Source organism: Copadichromis virginalis, linkage group LG1 (genome assembly GCF_057382275.1).
Source record: "Copadichromis virginalis isolate Kocher_CV1m ecotype Utaka linkage group LG1, C_Virginalis_male_GT1.1, whole genome shotgun sequence".
Lineage (NCBI taxonomy): Eukaryota > Metazoa > Chordata > Actinopteri > Cichliformes > Cichlidae > Copadichromis > Copadichromis virginalis.
Window position 1 is genome coordinate 24,516,295 of NC_140618.1, and position 19,868 is coordinate 24,536,162.

Here is a 19,868-nt window from a genome sequence, read left to right on the forward strand (position 1 = left end):
ATTTCCTGGCTCAAAAGATAGTTGTGGAAGTTAATAGTTTCATTCCCACATTGCTATGCATGTATGTTTGTGTGTGCGCTTGGCTTTATGTATATGTGTAACAGAAGGAGAGACAGACAGAGAAGGGACTGCAGTCAGCTGAGCCTGAAGAAGTCACTTGGATGAGTGACGAAACTTTTCTCCCACTGAAAACGCTGCGTCCAGCTGAACAGAATCAACTTTTTGGGACAGAGAAGGGAGTTACTGGAAAATTTTGTGCTGCCAAACGTGCCGTGGAACATTGCTCATGATCATCAAAGACTCTTCTAATTTGGTCCAAATCAATATCTTTCTGTCTCCCTTGGTCTGTCTCACAGGCTCCCTCCCTACATCTCTCTATGTCCTCCTTTTGAACAGAGGCAAGGCCACCTTATTATAATTCAGACCTTAATTACCAGCTGGGAATCAAGGCTAAATGAAGTCTCTGTAAATACTAAAGTGGTTCATTAAGTCTCCCTCAAAGTGTATCTACTCTGGTTATCTAACTTGTTCTCAAAACAGTCACAACCCCATTAAATTAGTCCAGATTTGGCAAAGTCCACCGTACACTAGAGTGACAGGTCGTCTGAAGATGTGACTCTTTGGTCTATAATGTCGACCACTGAAGTGGGACATACTTTATTGATAGAGATTGTAATTAACTGGCTGTGTGGAGACAAAGGAAATTGCACATTCATCATATCAAATTGGCTCAGGGGGCTTAGCAAGGGCCAGATAATGGCTCTCTTCATGCCTGAGCCGTGACCAGAGTGCAGACAGCGAGGGATTGCTACATTTGTATACACAATGCAGCCGTGGATTCACACAAATAAACTGTTGTTAACATGCTCATGCAAAAACACCACCACTAACACTAATGCTGAAATCAGACTGCTCCGTGCTTTTGTCTTTTCAAATGGTCGCTGAGTCAGATTAGCTATTAGAGCATAAACTCTTGGCGTGACTCCATAATGGATGTGCAAAGGAGCAAAGGGACTGACCTGACGTCATACTGCTAACATTTTTGCATGTGATCACAGCTAAATGAACAAACACACTGTGTCGGAGGTGGGCTTTATCTCTTTCTTTTTCACTCACAATAGAGAGTGAGTGCGCCTGTGGGTAGGCGCTGTGACTGTGCACTCACAGAGATGATGTCACAGCCATAGATGGGATTTCATTGATTAATGCTCTTGACTGGAGGGGGAGAACTGTTGTAAAGACTTGCAGAAATGAGATAAAATGTTGTTTCTGTTTTACCGTGCTATTTTTTATAGCAAGAGCTCTCCGTGCTGCCATGGGTCACCATCACTGAATACATTACACCTGTGAACGTTGTCAAATATTGCCAAAGAAGAAATTAATGGGCACCCAATTGGAAGTATGGAAGCACACTGTGAAGGGAATGTGAGTGCCTTTCAGCGTGAAATCACGGGGATCTCGCCACTTGCCTTATCAAGCACCAAAACTCTTCAGATTTTTAACATGTTCACAACTTATACACAAATTCTGCGTTTTCTTTTTTTGTTTTTTTTTGTTTTTACAAGGAGGTGCATGAAGAGGACACTAATCCATACACTACAAAGGCGGGAATGCCATTTTAGGAAAAAAAGTATTTTAAATTAATTAAAAAGAGAAAGGACCTGTGTAATCAGCAATCAGTAGTCCACATGAGTCCATGGGTGGAGAAATGGTGTGTGCCAGGAGTGTCACACATAAGGCTTGAGGGTCAGTATCCCAGCAAAGACCCCAATCCAGCCCACTGGAGGGCTTTGGAACAAGGATGATAAAAAGTTTTGGACTTTTGACTGTATTGTTGTAAGTTTTACAGCATTTGACAGATAAAGACCTCCCTCAAACTCAGTTATACTACAAAAACCAACAGATGAACAAGTAAATGGCATAAAAGTTCCTGTTTTTTCACTATTTACTTGAGAATGTTTTGAAATTATTTTATTTTTTTTTATTTCTTTTTACAATGAATCCACAGTAAAACCAACAAACCAAAAAAAGAAAAAGAAAAAAAAAACAGGCTGTTTACTTATGATTACAGGACAGTCTGTCCAATGAGCTAATAGAACTAATTTTACACAGTAATTTCTTATTGTTTCCGCCCAAAGAGTCATGCTGACAGATGTTTTCCATTTATTACAGGAACATGTCTTTATCATGTAGACAAACTGACATGCTGTTGAAATTGCACTTCTTTCACTCCCAATAAGATATCTCAGGGAATAAATGTGTCGTTAAACATTGTTGCACCGACACAAAGGTGAGTTTCACTCGTCTGGCCCACTTAACATCAAAGTATGTGGCCCACAGTGTAAAATGTTTGACATCCCTGGTGTATGCAATGTTGTTTGGTGTACAAAACCAAACTGGAAAGCATCAAAAACATGTCACAACGAGGAGAGCGACCCAGCAGCTGAGCTCTGAGGGCTTTAATAAACAGGGGTGCACATAAGTGGTCCGCAGGTGCGCATTCGCTGTCAAAATAAAAGACGCGCACCAGATAAGAAGTTGCAACGTGCGTTTGCGTACATATAAAAGGCACTGTTTTTGTCCGCTAGAGTGGGATTTTCACGGCACATTCTGCACCACATCTCTGTGCATTCATCATTTGTTTGAAGCCAGCTCACCTCCTGCAACCACTTTTCCGAGAATACGTGCTTCTTTTGTGGTTCGGACTCCTTCTGTCATTTCTTATAGGTGGAGGAACATCAAAGTAATTGCTTAAAGGAGCTTCTTCGACATTTTTAAGAATTCTTTTTTTTTTTTTTTTTTGCCTGTCCCGTTTAGTAGATCATCACACTTAAAACGTAATGCAGTAGGAAAATGTTATAACATGTTACTGAACAATTCATAAATGATCCCACACTGACCATATATCTCTTGAAGTAGTTTTTTAACTATTACAATTTTAATCTTAATTATTGATTTGTTGAGTTAAATAAAGTTTGATAATACTTCCACCTGTCCCCTTTATTCCTCTTTGGCTCTGACCTCTGAGAAGGAGAGTACTAATTTTTCCAGACTTCAGCGAGGTAGAGAGCAGATTTGTGTTGGTGTTGCGCTGGACTTTCCTAAGAGCTGTTATTTCATAGGTGGTTGAATTTGATAAGGGCCTTACACTTCTGTCAGCTCCTCATTGACAGCTTGATAACTATTGTCTGCTCTCTTCCTGTTTTGTCACCTCCATTTCTCTTCTTTTTAAATTCACCATCCAACCTCTCTCACACACTCGCTCTCTTACTCTTTTTGCTCTATCCTGTCATTCTTTGCATCTATGCTGTTGTTCTTTCACTTCTAACTTTTCTCCTTCATTTTACGAGACCTTTTCTTTTTTTTCCACCACTCTGCCCTATCTAGTGGTTCTGTTGGACACCACAACGGTACTGGGAGAACTGGACTGGAAGACTTATCCTGTCAATGGGGTGAGTGACCCTGGTATTTCTTGAATTAAGGCTATTAACTGTTTAAGGTTTTATTGATCAAAAAAAACTTCTGATACCCCCCCCCCCCCCCCCCTTTTTTTTTTTACATGGTAGACCAATGATGGCTACAATTTGAACCTCTCTTGTCCAAAATCGAAAACTTGAGCCACAGCAGACTAGATTTTCTTGCATTTGAGTCAAATGAAGACAGGAGACAAGTTCTTGTGTCTTATTAAAAAAAATCCTGTGGGCATCAGGCGGCGTGTTTTATACGGCAGCCTTCCTGACAGCAGTTAGAGCAATGTGACATCCACTGAAGAATGATATGGTGACTTGTGGGAGCACAAAACACAGCACAGCAGGGGTTAAGAACATATGCTAAGTTTGCCCCTAGAGGAAGGTTGACTCAGAGGCAACAAGTGGATTGGAGGTGGACAGCAAGTGACAGCGTAGCTCGCAGGTCAGCCGTGTGGCAGATGTCATGCAGGAGCGCACAGTACACCACCTATATGAGAAGGGTGTACTGGACATACACACACAGCTACAACATTAAAACCACTGACAGGTGAAGTGTACAACACTGATAATCTCATTAAAGTGCGATATTGTGCTGCAAACCATGGCTCTGACATTTATGCGGATGAACCCATTACACTAAAACCACCGGACTAGACCTTTGTTAGTCCCCCAACGACATTAGATGAGAGCATGGGTAGAAGCAGTAAGAATGTAACTGAATACATTTACTTAAGTACTTGTTTAATGTACATGCTCTTTTTTAAAAAAAAACAAAAAAACATTCACATGTTATGCTTCCTTTTGCTTTTGTTGTTGTTGTTTTTTTAAGATTAATTGCATAGTTATAGATCAAGCTACCTACCAATCAGCAATTAAAATCATCAACAGCTGCAACATTAAAGAGATGTTCACTCTTTAACGTATTTAATCAAAAATGATGCTCCAATGATATCATGTATATGATTCTGAAAAGGAGCATGTTTACTTCATGCAGAGGTGTGGACTCGAGTCACATGACTTGGACTCGAGTCAGACTCGAGTCATTAATTTTATGACTTTAGACTTGACTTGAAAAAATGTTCTAAGACTTGTGACTTGACTTGGACTTTTACACCAATGACTTGGGACTTGAATTGGACTTGAACCGGTTTACTTGAAAAGACTTGATATTTTACCCCAAATATAAAATTTAACACGCATATTATATAGAGATTGAAAATGTGACGTCATTCACGGGTAGAACCGCAAAGGATTCTGGGAACTCGTGGCAAGCGGTACTAGCGCACGCAGGCTTTCAATTAAAATCAGTTATACAGCGATAAAAAGAAACACAAAAATGTCAAGAAGCTGTTGTATTATTAACTGCAATAGCCGGTCGCATGAGAGCCACGGGAAGCCGACGGGTAAAGAGATCGGTTGTTATCGGATTACGTCGTTGAAGAGAAATTGTTCGAGCCATGTTTCCGAAGTAACAAAGACGGCCTGGATTGCAGCCATTCAAAGATCAAATATAACGTCCCAGAACACTCCAGCTCACAGGTTAGTCTGCTCCAAGCATTTACACGAAGGTCAGTGTTTTTAGTAGTTAATACGTCATTTTCATAACATAATTGGTGATATAGGTTACAAGCAAGTCTGGCGCTGAACAGAAATTGTGGCGCTATGCTCCTTTATTTATTGTGCATAAATAGTGAATTGTCCTGACACAATATTGCGTTTCGCTTATGTTATTATGGTACATTGACAAAAACATATACGTTTATTCACAGGATAAAACAGGTTTTTTTGTATCACTAATTGCCCAGTACGATTACAGCATACAGTATTGTTGTCACTGCTACATTTCTGTGATGCTACCAGAAATTATTTCCACTACTAATTAATTACCGTTGAGCTCAAAGGTTATATTAATAAACGGTTAAGGAATGTGTATTTATGAAGACGATTTGTGAGATTGGTAAACTTATGATACGTACGATGGTCTTTCGTTCTACACGGTGCATTTCAAGGTCCTGTACCCATCCGTCGGTAAACTGTACCTGGGCTTGTTGCAGTGACCGGAAGTTACTAAACTTCATGAGTGTATGCACTCACTCCAAGAACCGTATGATTATTAATATGCATATAAATAAAGAAGCTATTTTGTGCAAAGATGTCAACTGTAAGAATGCTGTGCATAAACATTTACTCTGCTCCATGTATGATGATATAGTGACTGCTCTGTATAAAAGTGGCACACTGCTTGATAAACAATATAAGCATAAGAAACCTAACATCAGACCTGGCTGGAAAGAACATGTATCCATCCATGTACCATGATGAAGCTCGCATAGCTTATAAATGTTGGGCCATGGCTGGAAGACCTAAACAAGGCCCAGAATTTGAACAGAAAAAATGTGCGAATGCCAGATATAAGTACGCTGTTCGCTTTATAACTAAAAATGAGCAAATGCTAAGAGCAGATTCTTTGGCCAGGAAAATGCTGTGTAATAATACGGCAGATTTTTGGAAAGAGGTGAAAGCTCTTAATAACTGTAAACCATTTCTACCATCAACTGTTGAAGGTGTTTCTGGGGCAGATAACATTGCAGCATTATGGAGACAGCATTACAGTGCGTTGTTTAACTGTATAAAAAGTGAACCATATGAGGACAATCTTGACATGAGTAATGACACAATAAGTGTAAGAACACATGAAGTATATGAAGCCATTCATAGGTTGTCTGATAATAAATCCTCTGGTTTGGATCACATCACTGCAGAACATTTAAAACATGCTAGTGTAAGGCTAGCTCCTCTTTTTGCACTCTGTTTCACTGGGTTTATGATTCATGGCATATTACCAGACTCAATGCTGTGTATTTTACTGGTACCAGTTATGAAGGACAAAGCTGCAAAAGTGAGCTGCTTGGATAATTACAGGCCAATTGCACTAGCCAGTATTTTATCTAAGGTGTTAGAAAGAATCTTGTTTGACAGAGTTAGTGTGTTCATCTCTTCTCTGGATAATCAGTTTGGCTTCAAAGCACGGCACTGACATGTGCATATATGCACTCAAGGAAATAGTCAGTTTGTACAGGGCTAAAAATTCATCTGTCCTCATGTCTTTCATTGATGCCTCTAAGGCTTTTGATCGAGTGAACCACAGAAAACTTTTTGATAAAATGAAGAGATGGGGAGTTCCTCAGTACATCGTGAGGATTCTCTCTTACTGGTACGCTCATCAGAACATGCAGGTTAAATGGGGAAGCAGTATTTCTGCCCCCTTTGGTGTCAGCAATGGTGTTAGACGGGGTGGGATTTTGTCTCCAATTTTATTTAATTTGTATGTTGATGATTTGTCCATACAACTGAGAGCCTGTAACACTGGGTGTATATTAGGTAAAGCACTGATAAATCATCTTATGTATGCAGATGACCTGGTTGTTTTTAGTCCAAGCAGTGCTGGGTTACAGGATCTTCTTAATGTCTGTACTGAATATGGTGTGCAATATGACATTGAGTACAATGCTGCTAAAAGTGCTGTTTTGATATGTAGAACCAAGCAGGATAAACAGCTAAATTTCCCTTTGTTTAAACTGGCACAAAAAAACTCTTGAAGTTCATAAAAAGGTGAAATACCTCGGTCACTTTATTACTGAGCAAATGAATGATGATGATGACATATACAGACAACGGTGTAAGCTCTATGTGCAGGCAAATACTATTGCACGCAAATTCAGCTTTTGTTCACTTCCAGTTAAAGTGGCTTTGTTTAAAGCGTATTGCACACCGCTATATACTGCCCCCTTGTGGTCATCCTACAAACAATGTAGCATGCAGAAGCTGCATGTTGCATATAATGATGCGATGAGAATCCTTTGCAGGATACCTAGAAGTGGTAGTGCCAGCCAGATGTTTGTAGCTGTGGGTGTTTGGACTTTTAAAGCACTTTTAAGGAAGCTAATGTTCAATTTTAGAGAACGACTGGATGGTTCGAGTAACAGTATAATTTTAGCACTCACAGATCCGACAGTGAGTGGTTCCCGTTACTCATCCAGTCTCAGAAAGCACTGGTTAAAGTGTTTTTGTATTTATTGATTTATTTTAAGTAATTGTGTTTTATGTATATTATGGTTTTATATTTTTACAAATGTTTTAGATACTTATTTATATACATATATATATTTAATGGTGTATACCTTGTGTTGGGGGGGGGAGTGTTGTGTGTGTGTGTTTTTTTTTTTTTTTTTTTTTTTTTTTTTGGTCTTGTTTTTATGGACATGAAGTCTGCCAATTAAGATTGAATTGAATTGAATTGAATTGAATTGAATTGAAATAAATATGCTAAGATGAGATAGCTGACTTCATCTAACTAGCAAATGTTTTCCAGGCTACGTTGGTGATACAGTTTTTTTTAATGTGTATGATATTTTTGTCATGCGATTTTAAAGCTGGTCCTACAACCGCATCCAAGAATAACATGCAGCGTATCTCAGAACTGTCGGTGAAAATTATTCTTGGAGCTAGGTTTAATTGAGCTGCATTTTTTAAAGAGGTGCAATTTCACAATTTGTGTATATTTTCTAAGTTCACTATTTTGTCATGTGTTGAGAAAAACACAGATTTTAAAATTACATGGTCTAATATTTACATTTAGCATAACTGCAACATTATTTTTTCGTTTTATTTTTTTTAAAGACTCGAAAGGACTTGAAATTCAAAGTTTCAGACTTGTGACTTGACTCGGACTTTTACACCAGTGACTTGAGACTCGACTCTGACTTGCCTGACATTACTTGAGACTTGACTTGAGACTTGAGGATAAAGACTTGAGACTTACTTGAGACTTGCAAGACAATGACTTGGTCCCACCTCTGACTTCATGTACTTTAAATATATTTTAATTATACAATCTGTGCATTTTTAATACAATAATTATTTAAATAAAAAAATCTAAGTACTCTTTTTTTCTGCAATTCTGCTTTTTGAATAATAAATCTGTAACACCTCATTTAAAAAAATCCTGGCAAATCCAGACAATATGATTTCCAGACTTCTGAAGGCTGTCTAGCCATTATTAGTAGTAATGATAATACTAATAATAAATATTATGTGTGAATTTTGCTGCTGGGACGGAAAAATCAACACACTTTAAAGAAAATCAGTAGACATGAGAGCTGTGTTTGCATCAGCAGTATGGTTGATGCAAACACAGCAGCCGTTTCTGTCGGCAGCTTTTCAAAACTCGCTGTGCTCATTTCACACGTCTGAGCTGGTTTGGAGAAAGCAGAATGTGTGTACCAGTTTTCTCAAAAAGAAACAGGGATACTGTTACGCACAGAAATCTGATCCATCCTCAGGATTTCTGATTACTGTGTGGGTGTGCACATCTGCGACTTAAGCGATACAGGAATATCATTACATCGCATTCATTTGCTTCTATTCAAAGAAGCTTCCACAGGGAAAAAGCAGTTTCACTCAAAACTGGAAGTGTAACCCTTTAATCAGATAACTCAAAGTACCTTCAGTGAATTTAAAGAAATAAACTTAGTGCAGTTCGGTCTATATATTATTGAACGCAGGCATAATTTAAAAGTTTAAAGTGCAGACTCTCAGTTTCAGTTGGAGAGGCTAAGGAATTATAGCCATTATCAAACAGCTCCCCTATTTTCAGCTTTTGTCTTTTTGGAAAGTAGTCATTAGTTTAGTGAACTTTCTGTATTTCCTTTATGACAGACTTGAATAATGGCGTACATACCATTGAAAAGATCCTGTGATCATCACTGTTTTTTTTCTGTTGCTGTCTTTTTATGTTGCTCTGATCACCCATATTTTTTTTCCCCTCAAAATATGCTAAATTGCTAATTTGGCCACTCCACATTGTTCTGCTTTGCACTGAGGTCTCCTCTGACCACATGTTGATTAACAGAAACACCTCTCAGAACAAATAAACACTTTGAATCATCTACAGACCTCTTAACGGCTTAATTTATGCTCAACCGATGAAGGAACAGTTAGCACCTGTCTGAGAAACAGCTTTTGAGTCAGCTATCCAATTACACTGCCTATAAAAAAAGAGAGACTGCATATAAAAATAGCTTTATTTCCCCAACTGTTGATGCAGTTAGCAACACAACAAATACATTTAAGTTAGAGCTAAAATGCGAAACGTGTTTCAGCATCAAAAAAATATAAGGACCCTATAATTTCCCTATAGCTGTTTAGATGTCTTGTACAACATAACTTAAGAGCAGGTGCATCGTGAGCCAGTCTATCAAGAAATAAGTACAGGTCTGCTGAAAAGTAGATGTCCATTCTCAAATACATGGTCAAAGAGCAGCTCTCCTCTGACCCACTTCCACTTCGTACCAAACTCTCTTGATTTATCAAATAAATGAAAAGACAAACTTCAAATTAATAAATAAATTGGTGTCTTCGTGCAGTTAAAAATCACAGGACAGCTGCTAAAGACTAAATACTAAAGTATTACACTATTAAAGCTTCATATATAACATTATTATTTATACCTCGTAACTATGAGTAAGTAAACATGTAGAAGTCCACTCTTCCTTTGATTTAATTTATTTACGCAATTAGATATTAATTAGGTACACCTGCTGCTCAAATGGTTTAAGCAAATATCTAATCAGCCAATCATATCGCGTTCATTAAAATTTAGGCATGAAGCGATAGTCAAGATGACGTGCTGAAGTTCAAACTGAGCATCACAATGGGGAAGAAAGATTTAAGTGACTTTGTACATGGCATGGTTGCTGGTGCTAGACAGGCTGTCTGAGTATTTCAGAAACTGCTAATCTACTGGGATTTCCCCACACAACCATCTCCAGGGTTTACAGCGAATGGCCAGAAAAAGAGAAAATATTCAGTGAGCAGCAGTTTTCTGGCTCAGAGGTCAGAGGAGAAGCAAGACTGCTTCAAGTTGATAGGAAGGTAACAGTAACTAGAATAACCAATTGTTATATGCAGAATACCATCTCTGTTCTCTGCACAATAAAATAAACCTTAAAGAAGATGGGCTACACCAGCAGAAGACCATTTTTGGAGGCACATTCAGGTAGTTGTGTCAGATTTTGGCTTAAACATCACAAAAGCATGGAGCCACTCTGCCTTGCATCATACAATTCAGGCTGATGGCGATGTTGTAAAGCTGTGGAGGATATTTACTTGGCACACTTAGGGTCCCTTAGCACCAACTGAGCATTGTTTAAATGCCACAGGCTGCCTGAGTATTGTTTATCATTTTTCTAAAAGTGGCTTCCAGCAGGATAAAACACCATGTCACAAAGCTCTAATCATCTCAGACTGGTTTTTATGAACATGACAATGAGTTCACTGTGTTCCACAGTCACCAGCTCTCAATCCAGCAGAGCAGACTGGAAAACGATAGAATGAAAGATTTGCATCATGGATGTGTTGCTGACAAATCTGCAGCAACTGTGTGATGCTGTCATGTCAACATGGACAAAAATCTCTGAGGAATGATTCCAGCACCTTGTTGAATCTGTGTCGTGAAGAATTAAAGCAGTTCTAAAGGGCAAAAGGGGATCTTACCCAATAACAGTTTGGCATATCCAATGAAGTGTCCAGGGAGTGTGAGCACTGCATTGTTCACGTTTGTTATGTGTATCTAATTCTCTCACGTATGTTGATTATTAAACCACATTTATCTACTATAAAATAATACATTTGAATTTAGTAAAACAGCACTTTGAAGCTGAGACCATTTGTGAAATACTGAAGATGCAATTAACCAACCTCCTGAAGCCCAGAGATCTTAATTTAACAGAGTCTGGTTTTCTCGGCTTTTGTTGTTTATAGAACATATGCGACAACATTTATATGCAATGAATACAGATTCAAACAAGCCATTACAATATCTAGAGATTAAATTAATTTAATTGCAGTATATGATTCTTTTAGGTCTGAGCCTGAAGGAGAAGCGCTGCTGTAGATTTCATTCTTACAAATATTTCATCGGGGACTGAGCAACCATCAGCAGCAACAATAATTTTTTCATGACTTCGTGTCTAATTCAAGACACAAAGTGGTTGTGGGGTGGGGGCTGTTTGTGCTTTCAGGCTATTATTAAAAGTGTAATAAATCCTTTCGAGCAAAACCAATAAATAGCAGCAAAAGGCTGAGATATTTTCAGGGCCAAATACCAATATTGAAAAAGCTTCTCCTCCCTTGCACGCAGCCTAAACAGCGTTTTTGCTATGGGGACCAGCAATGCCATTAATTGGTTGAACAAAAACACAGCAAAACTCCACCACCTAGATTCATATCAAATCAATAATTCATCAAAACTACAGAGATTTAATGACATTTTCATAACACCACTCTCTCCCTTCCCTTTAGTCTGACAATGACAAATTGCCTTGTTTTAATCAAAACCTCAAATCTCTTAGCCAGGTTGAGTGCCGCCTCCGTTGTTTTTAATACAATGCTATCTGTCTGTGCAGTGTCGTTAGGTGTGCGCATGTGTGCACGTGTCATTTATCTTAATGTTTCAGCACCTATGAACATGAACTATTTATTCTCTGATTTTCACCTTAAGGGAAACTCCAGATTAACTTTTATTTCTGACTTTGTGCACTAATTACATAAATTCCTGTTGATGTGTTACTAAAACATGGATGGTTTTCCAAAAATAAAAACATTGCATGTGATAACCAAAAACTGCTGCCCCATCTTGACAATCATTAAATTATCTTTCCTTGTTAACAGCTAAGGAATACCAGCTAACCTGCTCCTTTATTTGGAGAGAATATGATGCCAGTCATCACAGCTGCCAATATCAAAATATCCTTGGAAGTGAGCTGAAGTGAAAATGGCCAAAAGTGACTCATTATTTGCACTGGCAAAAAAAACAAAAGAAAGAAAAATCCTCGGGGGCATTTAGATGCTTGAGTCCAAGATACAAACCCAGCCAGAAGTTTAAATCAGTTCTGTACTTTCTTCCATGGTGCAGCCATTGCCTATGCTGGCTAAAGCTGGGATAACTGCAGGTTATGTATTATTTTTGGTTTTCATATTTGGTTAAAATCGGCTTCTTTGGATTTCTTATGATTTCGGGGGTTTTTTTATACTTTTTAAAAAATAATAATAATAATTTACACTGTTTCTGCTAACTTTCCTTTGTCTCTACATTCTGGGGCTCCCTGTCTTTAAGTTACTTTTTGTTTTATTTATTTGTGTAGTTTTTTTTTTTTTTACACTTCCTCTCCTCGTCTTATTCCCACCTCTAATTTCCTAATAGTTCCCGCCTATTAGTTCCCGTATGCAGTCTTATGTCTCTCTTATCAGGTAGTTTCACAATTTGCTTCCCACTTGTCTGCCCTTGAGTTTCTCAAATTCTTCCATTACCTTTAATTTTTTTTGTCTTTCTGTTCTTTTATAAACTTTTTTTTGGTTGTACCCAATTGGTTTCTTCTCTGCAGTGACTCAAATAGTTGTCCTTTATTTATTCATTATTTAGTATCCTTCTGTCTTTTTAACTTTGAAACAGATATACAGAAATATTGTGGAAAAAATGAAGGAATAAATACTCACCCTAGTGGAGGCATTTCAAAAGCCTATGGGCCTACGCAGGTGTTGTTGTTTTTTTTCTTTCCTTTTCTTTTTCTTTTTTTTTCTCTTTTTTTTGGGGGGGGGGGGATTCATTTGTTTTGGGGGTTTTTTTTGTTGTTGTTTTGTTTTTTTTTTTCCCCTCTCTCCCTCCTTTGAATATACTTATTTGGGATAATAAATGTGTATGTATAGACATAGATATGATTGTTTATGATTGTTTATATAATGGTAATTATATTTTATGTAAAAAGGATGGGGAGAGGAAGGAAGGGAAGGGGAAAAAGAGGGGAGCGGAAGGGAAAAGGGGAAAATGGGAGGAAAAAAAAAACTATGTCAATGTAAAGGAGATATATACTTTGTTGCCTGATTTGAATAAAGAAAGGGAAGAAAAAAAAAGAAAAAACAAAGAAAAAACAAAAGCCTACACTGTAGATACATTTTCAGTTTGTTTCTGTATTATTCTTAGTGTAGCTGTCATGGAGGAGGACCCAAATGTGGAATATTAAGGCAACAGGATAAACTGAAAAGATGCCTTTATTTAAACTGACAGAAAAGTCAAAAAACCCGACTAAAAACATCACAACATAAAAGACTCTAACAATTTTGGCAGCAAAAACATACAGAAGTAAAATAAGACACTGTGAGAAGGACTGAGAGAAAGACACCTCTATATATATACACAAGAGAGCAATTAGAAGAAATGAACACAGCTGGGGCGAAATGAAACACAGGTTAAGAGAATCTAGGTAACGAGACAAGGAGGAAATAAAGTTCAACAAAGCACAAGAGACAAAGGAGTACCAAAATAAAGCAGGAAGTAACAAATGGGGGTGGGGGGCAAAGACTTAACAAGGGTACTGGGGGGATACACTAGACTGAAACACAAAGAATTAAATGTAAATCAATACTGAAGATGTAGACAGAACCAAGAATTCAAAAGTAACAAGAACTAAAGAATAAAACCCCAAAGGAACTATAAACTTTCTAAAACTCAAAACACAGGGACCCATGACTATGACAGAATTCTGTCTAAAAGTCTGGTAAGGTGGCCAAAGATCAATAAACTTGTTCTTATCAAAAAGAAAAGATGTTTAGAGCATCTGAAATACTGCTATAAGTTGCATTCACTTTATTACTCCTCTACAGCACAGTGTTGCCCTGGGAAAAGAGATTTTAAAGACTTGTGCTCAGTACATATGAACTTAAACTATGCCAAGAGTGTTTGAAAAAGCATCAAATTTCAGTGCAGTGGAAGTTGTGGGAGTCACTATCGAGCATCATTTGATGGTGGGGCATCCTTTTCTGACGCATGGTCACATGACCACATGGTTTGACAAGAACGTAAGAATATTTTGTAATTGACCTGTAAATAAAAAATACTGTAAATAAGTGACCATATGAAATTGTAGAAAGGGTTTTTTCTCAGGTTTTATGAAGGTTTCTGACAGGGCAATATGGTGCGATGAGGGATATTTCCTGTGGGAGAATGTCATGTACTTGTGCACATTTCACATGTTGCTGGAACAATTCAGTTCAATTCTGTTCTATTCTAATTTAATTATATAGCGCCGAATCACAAAAAGATCAGGCATTCAACACAATTTTGGGATTTACATTGGGAAGCTTCCAGATGTAGACGCAAGTGAAAACATGGTCCCAAATTCCAAATTGTCTGTAAAAGTCCAAAAAAGAAAACAAGAAGAGAGGGCGAACCAATGGTGGTATATCTCGAAAGTATGAGAAGAAGAAGAAGAAGAAGAAGCAGGCCCACAGCTCCCATTTCAAATCAAGATCTCCTCTTGGACAATGCATCACTCTGGCCAACAAAATATGACAACCCAATCGGTCGGGGCAGATGGCCACCCCTCCCTGACCCTGGTTCTGCTGGAAGTTTCTTCCTTGGGGTTTTCTCTTTATTTTTTTAGGGTCTTTACCTCACAATATAAAGCACCTTGAGGCAATAAAGGTTGTGATTTTGCACTATATGAGTAAAATGGAGTCAAACAAGGGAAGATGTAGGGTACCTGGGTGCACAGATACACCAAAGTGATGCGTACAAAGTGTAATGTGCACCTCTGTGTAGATATTTACAGATATGTAAATATGTTTCAAATGTTTTTCAGATCTTTGTTTCATAATCTTTTGAGATGTTTGGAAGTTTTTCTGATGTTTTTATTGCTCTTGCATAGTTGAGTTATGATACATGAGTTAATTATTTTCTCTATTATTATGTTTTGTTTTGTTTTTTACTATTGTTGCACAACATTGCCTCTAGGTAACTAAAAATATCTTGGAGAAGGGGTGTCTGAAATATACATTTTTTGTTTTGGCAATAAAATGGCCCGAAGTGAGTCAATAATTGATGTTGAATCATTTTCAGCATGTACCATCAAATTGTGTGCAGAAGAGGGCTTTAGGTATAAATCCTAGGACAGCAGAGGCTATTTGAGTACAGTGAGCTCATTGTCATGTTCGAGAAACCATTTTGAGGTGATTTGAACTTTGTGATATGGAAGCAGACATCAGAAGATGGACACACTGTAGCTGATGATCATGAAGAGACGGTTGTCAGTTGGTACTGAGGGGTTCAAAGTGTGCCAAGAAAATATCCCGCACACCATTACCCCAACAACAGTCTGAACTGTTGATATAAGGCAAGATAGATCTCTTCTTGCATATTGTTTATGCTAAATTCTAACCTTACCTTCCAAATGTTGCAGCAGAAATCAATACCTATCAGACCAATCTTCTGTTGTCTAAGTTTGTGAACTGCCCATATGAATTGCAGTGTCAGGTTTCTGTGTACTGCTGTAGCAAATCTGCTTTAAGATTTGACATGTTGTTCATTCAGAGATGCTTTTCTGCATACCTTGGTTGTAACATTTGGTTATCTGAGTTACCGTTACAGGTCGAAGCAAAGACCTGCCACCAGTAGGTCAACCATTACTCAAACCAGTCCATCTGGCACCAACAACCATGTTCAAAGTCACTTAAATCACATTTCTTCCTCACCCTGATGTTTGATTTAAACCTCAGACACTGAGTTGCTGCTATTTGGTTCACTGATTAGATACTTGTATTAATGAGAAGCTGGAACAGTTTTACCCAAGGAAGTGGTAAAACTTCCTTGTTTGTTGTTCGTTTCTCCAGTGATTCAAGAGGTTTTGTCAGCATTAACTTCTTGTTCCACTGCTTTTATGACTTTGTACACTCTGTTTTCTCACAAAGTTTGCCATCACTGACTTAAATAATTACATAAGCCATATGTTGGCAAGGAAAGGTCCAGATCTACTTCTAATTGAGGACATTAAATAGAAATAAATCTGCAACGAATGTTTAATTTTCCAGCTTAATTAAGTGCTTAACGACTTAGTTGGCTCTAAAAAAAATATGCTGCCAAAGGTGAGGTTCACTCCACCATTTGTAAAAAAGAAAACTTTTTTCTCATGCATGTAAGCCTGGTCTTTGTCCAACCATCAGCTGATTTGAAAGATGATGTTTGTATCTGCAAGGCAAAAGTTCCATCTGAAGCAAGCTGTCAAATTTCTGTCAAGAGCTCAGTAGATAAACTGCTGGAAGCAAAAAAAAGAAAGAAAGAAAGAAAAAACCCAACGTAGCAAGTTTTCCATTCTGAACATCGCTGCAAAATCAAATTGTTTTTCAACTACTTCTCAAGCAGTTGCAGCGAGAGCTAAAGTGTGTCGTAATGCATCATTGGTGTGTCAAAGCAGGAAGCGAACACTACTTAACCGAAAAAATAGGAATAGTTCGTCAGGCATCGTCCGGACAGGCTTTGGAAAGGATATATTGGGATATACACCAAGCCCCAGCCTCACCCACTGATTCATGTTGTGCACAGAAGCTCTCACAAAAACAGCTCCCAGCAGTTGGAACCCCTGGGGTGGTGCTAGTAGGTGCCTGAGACTGCGTTTAACAGCAGCACATCCTGTGGGCATTTTGGATGGTGGGGTGGAGACTCCATTGCTCAGATATGGGGAGTTTGGAGGCTGGATAGCATTCTCACTTACTGATGTTCCTTGAGCCAGTCCTGAATACCATCCTGCTGGGCAGGCCAAAACCGTCGGTGAGTAACATGGAAATGGGTAGTATGCTGAGTTTGCAGTAATTTTTAGGTTGTACAAGTTAAGGTAACATCAACATGAATGCTATTACCCAGGGTTTCTTGGCTATTCACTTCACATGCCTTTGGTTTTATTGTGGCTGATCCGTGTACATGCACAAACTGTGCAGCTAAACTGACCTGCACGGCTGTCCTCACTGAGGTGTCCTCATTCAGATAAAGTATCATCAATAAAATGTTGCGTTCAAACACCTGCACCGACAACATCCAAGTTGAACTGCTTGTTTTCTCTTTAAAAAAACATATCATCATTTAAAAACTGGATCTTTATGTGATGATATTGTGAATCACTCAGGTAATCTTTGTCTAAATCTTTTTCACAGCACTGCATATTTTTATATTTGTTAATTTTAAGAGAATTGATAGCAAGAACATTTTAAAACATTATGAGCTGTTCAGCTGCACAGTCCCGATAAACATTATTAATTCCTATGGATGTAATTGAGCAGAACTATTTCTAAAGGTACATCAACCACAACCCCAAAACTCTTGAATACATTGATATGGCCACCATACTAAATTCATGTAAACTGAGCAGGTGCTATGCGCCTGTCTGTCTCAAGCCTGAACAGGTACTGCGATTCTTGCTATAAATAGTGATGAAGTATTACATGGTGTTTTCCATCCTCCTCTGTCCTTCTGATAACTATCTGTATGCAGATTGAAGGCGCTGGAGTTGGAGAAGGTGTATCTGGAGGACTAAAAGTCAGCCACATGTGTAATAGTTGCAGGTCTTTTAGCATCAAGCTCGATGTGATGACAATAAATGTGATTTCAGTTGTATTTCATATTAAGCGAGAGCATTTTTAATGAAATCAAATGCCGTAGCCCCAAACTAAGTATCAGTATTTCATTGTATGGTCCGCCTCACTACTAAGCCAGCAGCGAGCATTTTTATGAGGCAATTGTTGTATTGCTCCCTCACACTGCAGCATTACTATGAGTTCGGTACATTAATTAGATCTACACTTTGTACACAAAACCTACTTTCTGCATTCCACAGTCTGCTAAGCTTTGGACTAATAGGCAGAGCGATTAGTAGGTGCATATCTGATTGCCTCGGAGAGCGTGGGTTGCAGCTCATCTTTCAAACTCAGGGTTTGCATTTTTGTTTTCCCTGCACTGAACCATGCCACATCCCAAGGGTGCATTTTAGAACACTGAGGCACACGGAGTGACAAATCACCATTTTCTCTCGTTTGTATGCATAATGGAACTCCAATTACTTAATGCTGATCTTATGCAAACCAGAAAGTCTGCTTCTTGTAATAAGATACTCAGTTTCTGTTTTAAGCTTTGTAAGGAGGGCAATGTAATGAGGATATACAGAGCACCGTGTATGGTGAAGAAACTTCCCCGACTTTGTCTTTACGTCTGCTCAAAATCTTTTAAGTGACTGATTCAGTGGCATGTGGCATAAGTCCTGCAGAGGCCTTGCAACTGGATGCAGTCGAAGCATTACTGGAAATGTGTGAATTTTGGATTTTTCCTGAGTAAATACATTTATTTTTTATTTTTTAGGTCATATTCATGCAAACGTAACAAACAGGGTATGTCTGTGCATCATTAAACATCTTAATATTACCTCAGAGTCCCCTTATAAAATTACAAGTGTATAAGCAACCAAGGAAGTGAGTCCTACCTGGCCACTGGACAACATTCAGTGACAGTGCACTTGCTGGCATCTCCGGTGGGCAGAGCCCTGATTCAGTAGGGTGAATAAGGGATCTTGTCTCCTCCGTACTTAATGAGAGAAACTAATTTCCTCTGCGTGTATCTGCGATCTCAGTGTTAACAAGAAGATCAGGGTAGATTGGCATTCAGCGGTGAGTGAGAGGAAGGACGCTAGCATCAACTAGCTAGCCGGTCGTCACGGCAAAGCTACAAGAGCGTCTCTCAGCATGGGCCCGAAAAAAGTTCTGTCAGCCGAGGAAGGAGACGATATTAAGAAGTCGCTGGAGTTTATGACAGAGGAGATTTCTACTGTCAAACTGCAGCAGAAAGCCATCCTGGACCTGGTCGAGGAAGTTAAGGCTCTCCGCATCCAGAACGCCGAGAAGGATCGGCGGCTGGCGTACCTGGAGAACAGAGTGGCGGATTTGGAGCAGTACACCCGGATGAACGATGTTATCATCACGGGGCTTCGCATCAAACCCCGGTCATACGCCCGGGCGGTCGCCACTGACAATGTAGGAGGGCCAGGAGAGGAAGATGTCAACTCCACGGAGCATCAAGTGGTTACCTTTCTATGGTCCAAAGGTGTGGAAGTGGATTATAACAACATTGAGGCTTGCCACCCTCTACCCCGAAAAAATGACAGTGACAAACCAGCCATCATTGTGAGATTTGCAAACAGAAAACAGAAAACAGCACTGTTAAAACAAGGAAAGAAACTGAAAGGATCCGATGTCTTCATGAACGAACATCTGATAAAAAGAAATGCGGACATTGCCAGGAAAGCACGTTACTTGAAGAAACAGGGAAAAATTCAAAATACATGGACCACCAACTGCAAAGTATTCATTAAACTCAATGGAACACCGGAACAAGCCAAAGTGTTGGTCATCAGAAATATGGAAGAGCTGGACAAATACTGAGGTCAACTTATTCTGGAGGTATGAATACACATGTGACGTGACACACAACACAACACATGGCACAGTCCAAAAGAACTTCATCTGCAT

General features: G+C 38.7%; 1 protein-coding gene across 2 annotated transcripts in view; it reads left to right on the top strand.

Annotated features, from left to right (window-relative positions):
• Positions 1 to 19,868, top strand: part of LOC146718809 (ephrin type-A receptor 6-like) — an 86,928-nt gene that overhangs the window by 13,083 nt on the left and 53,977 nt on the right. For both annotated transcript variants that reach the window (XM_085455878.1, XM_085455887.1), the window contains exon 2: positions 3,388 to 3,452. In XM_085455878.1, coding sequence (XP_085312004.1) covers positions 3,388 to 3,452 — 65 coding nt within the window. The remainder of the gene's footprint in view (positions 1 to 3,387; positions 3,453 to 19,868) is intronic.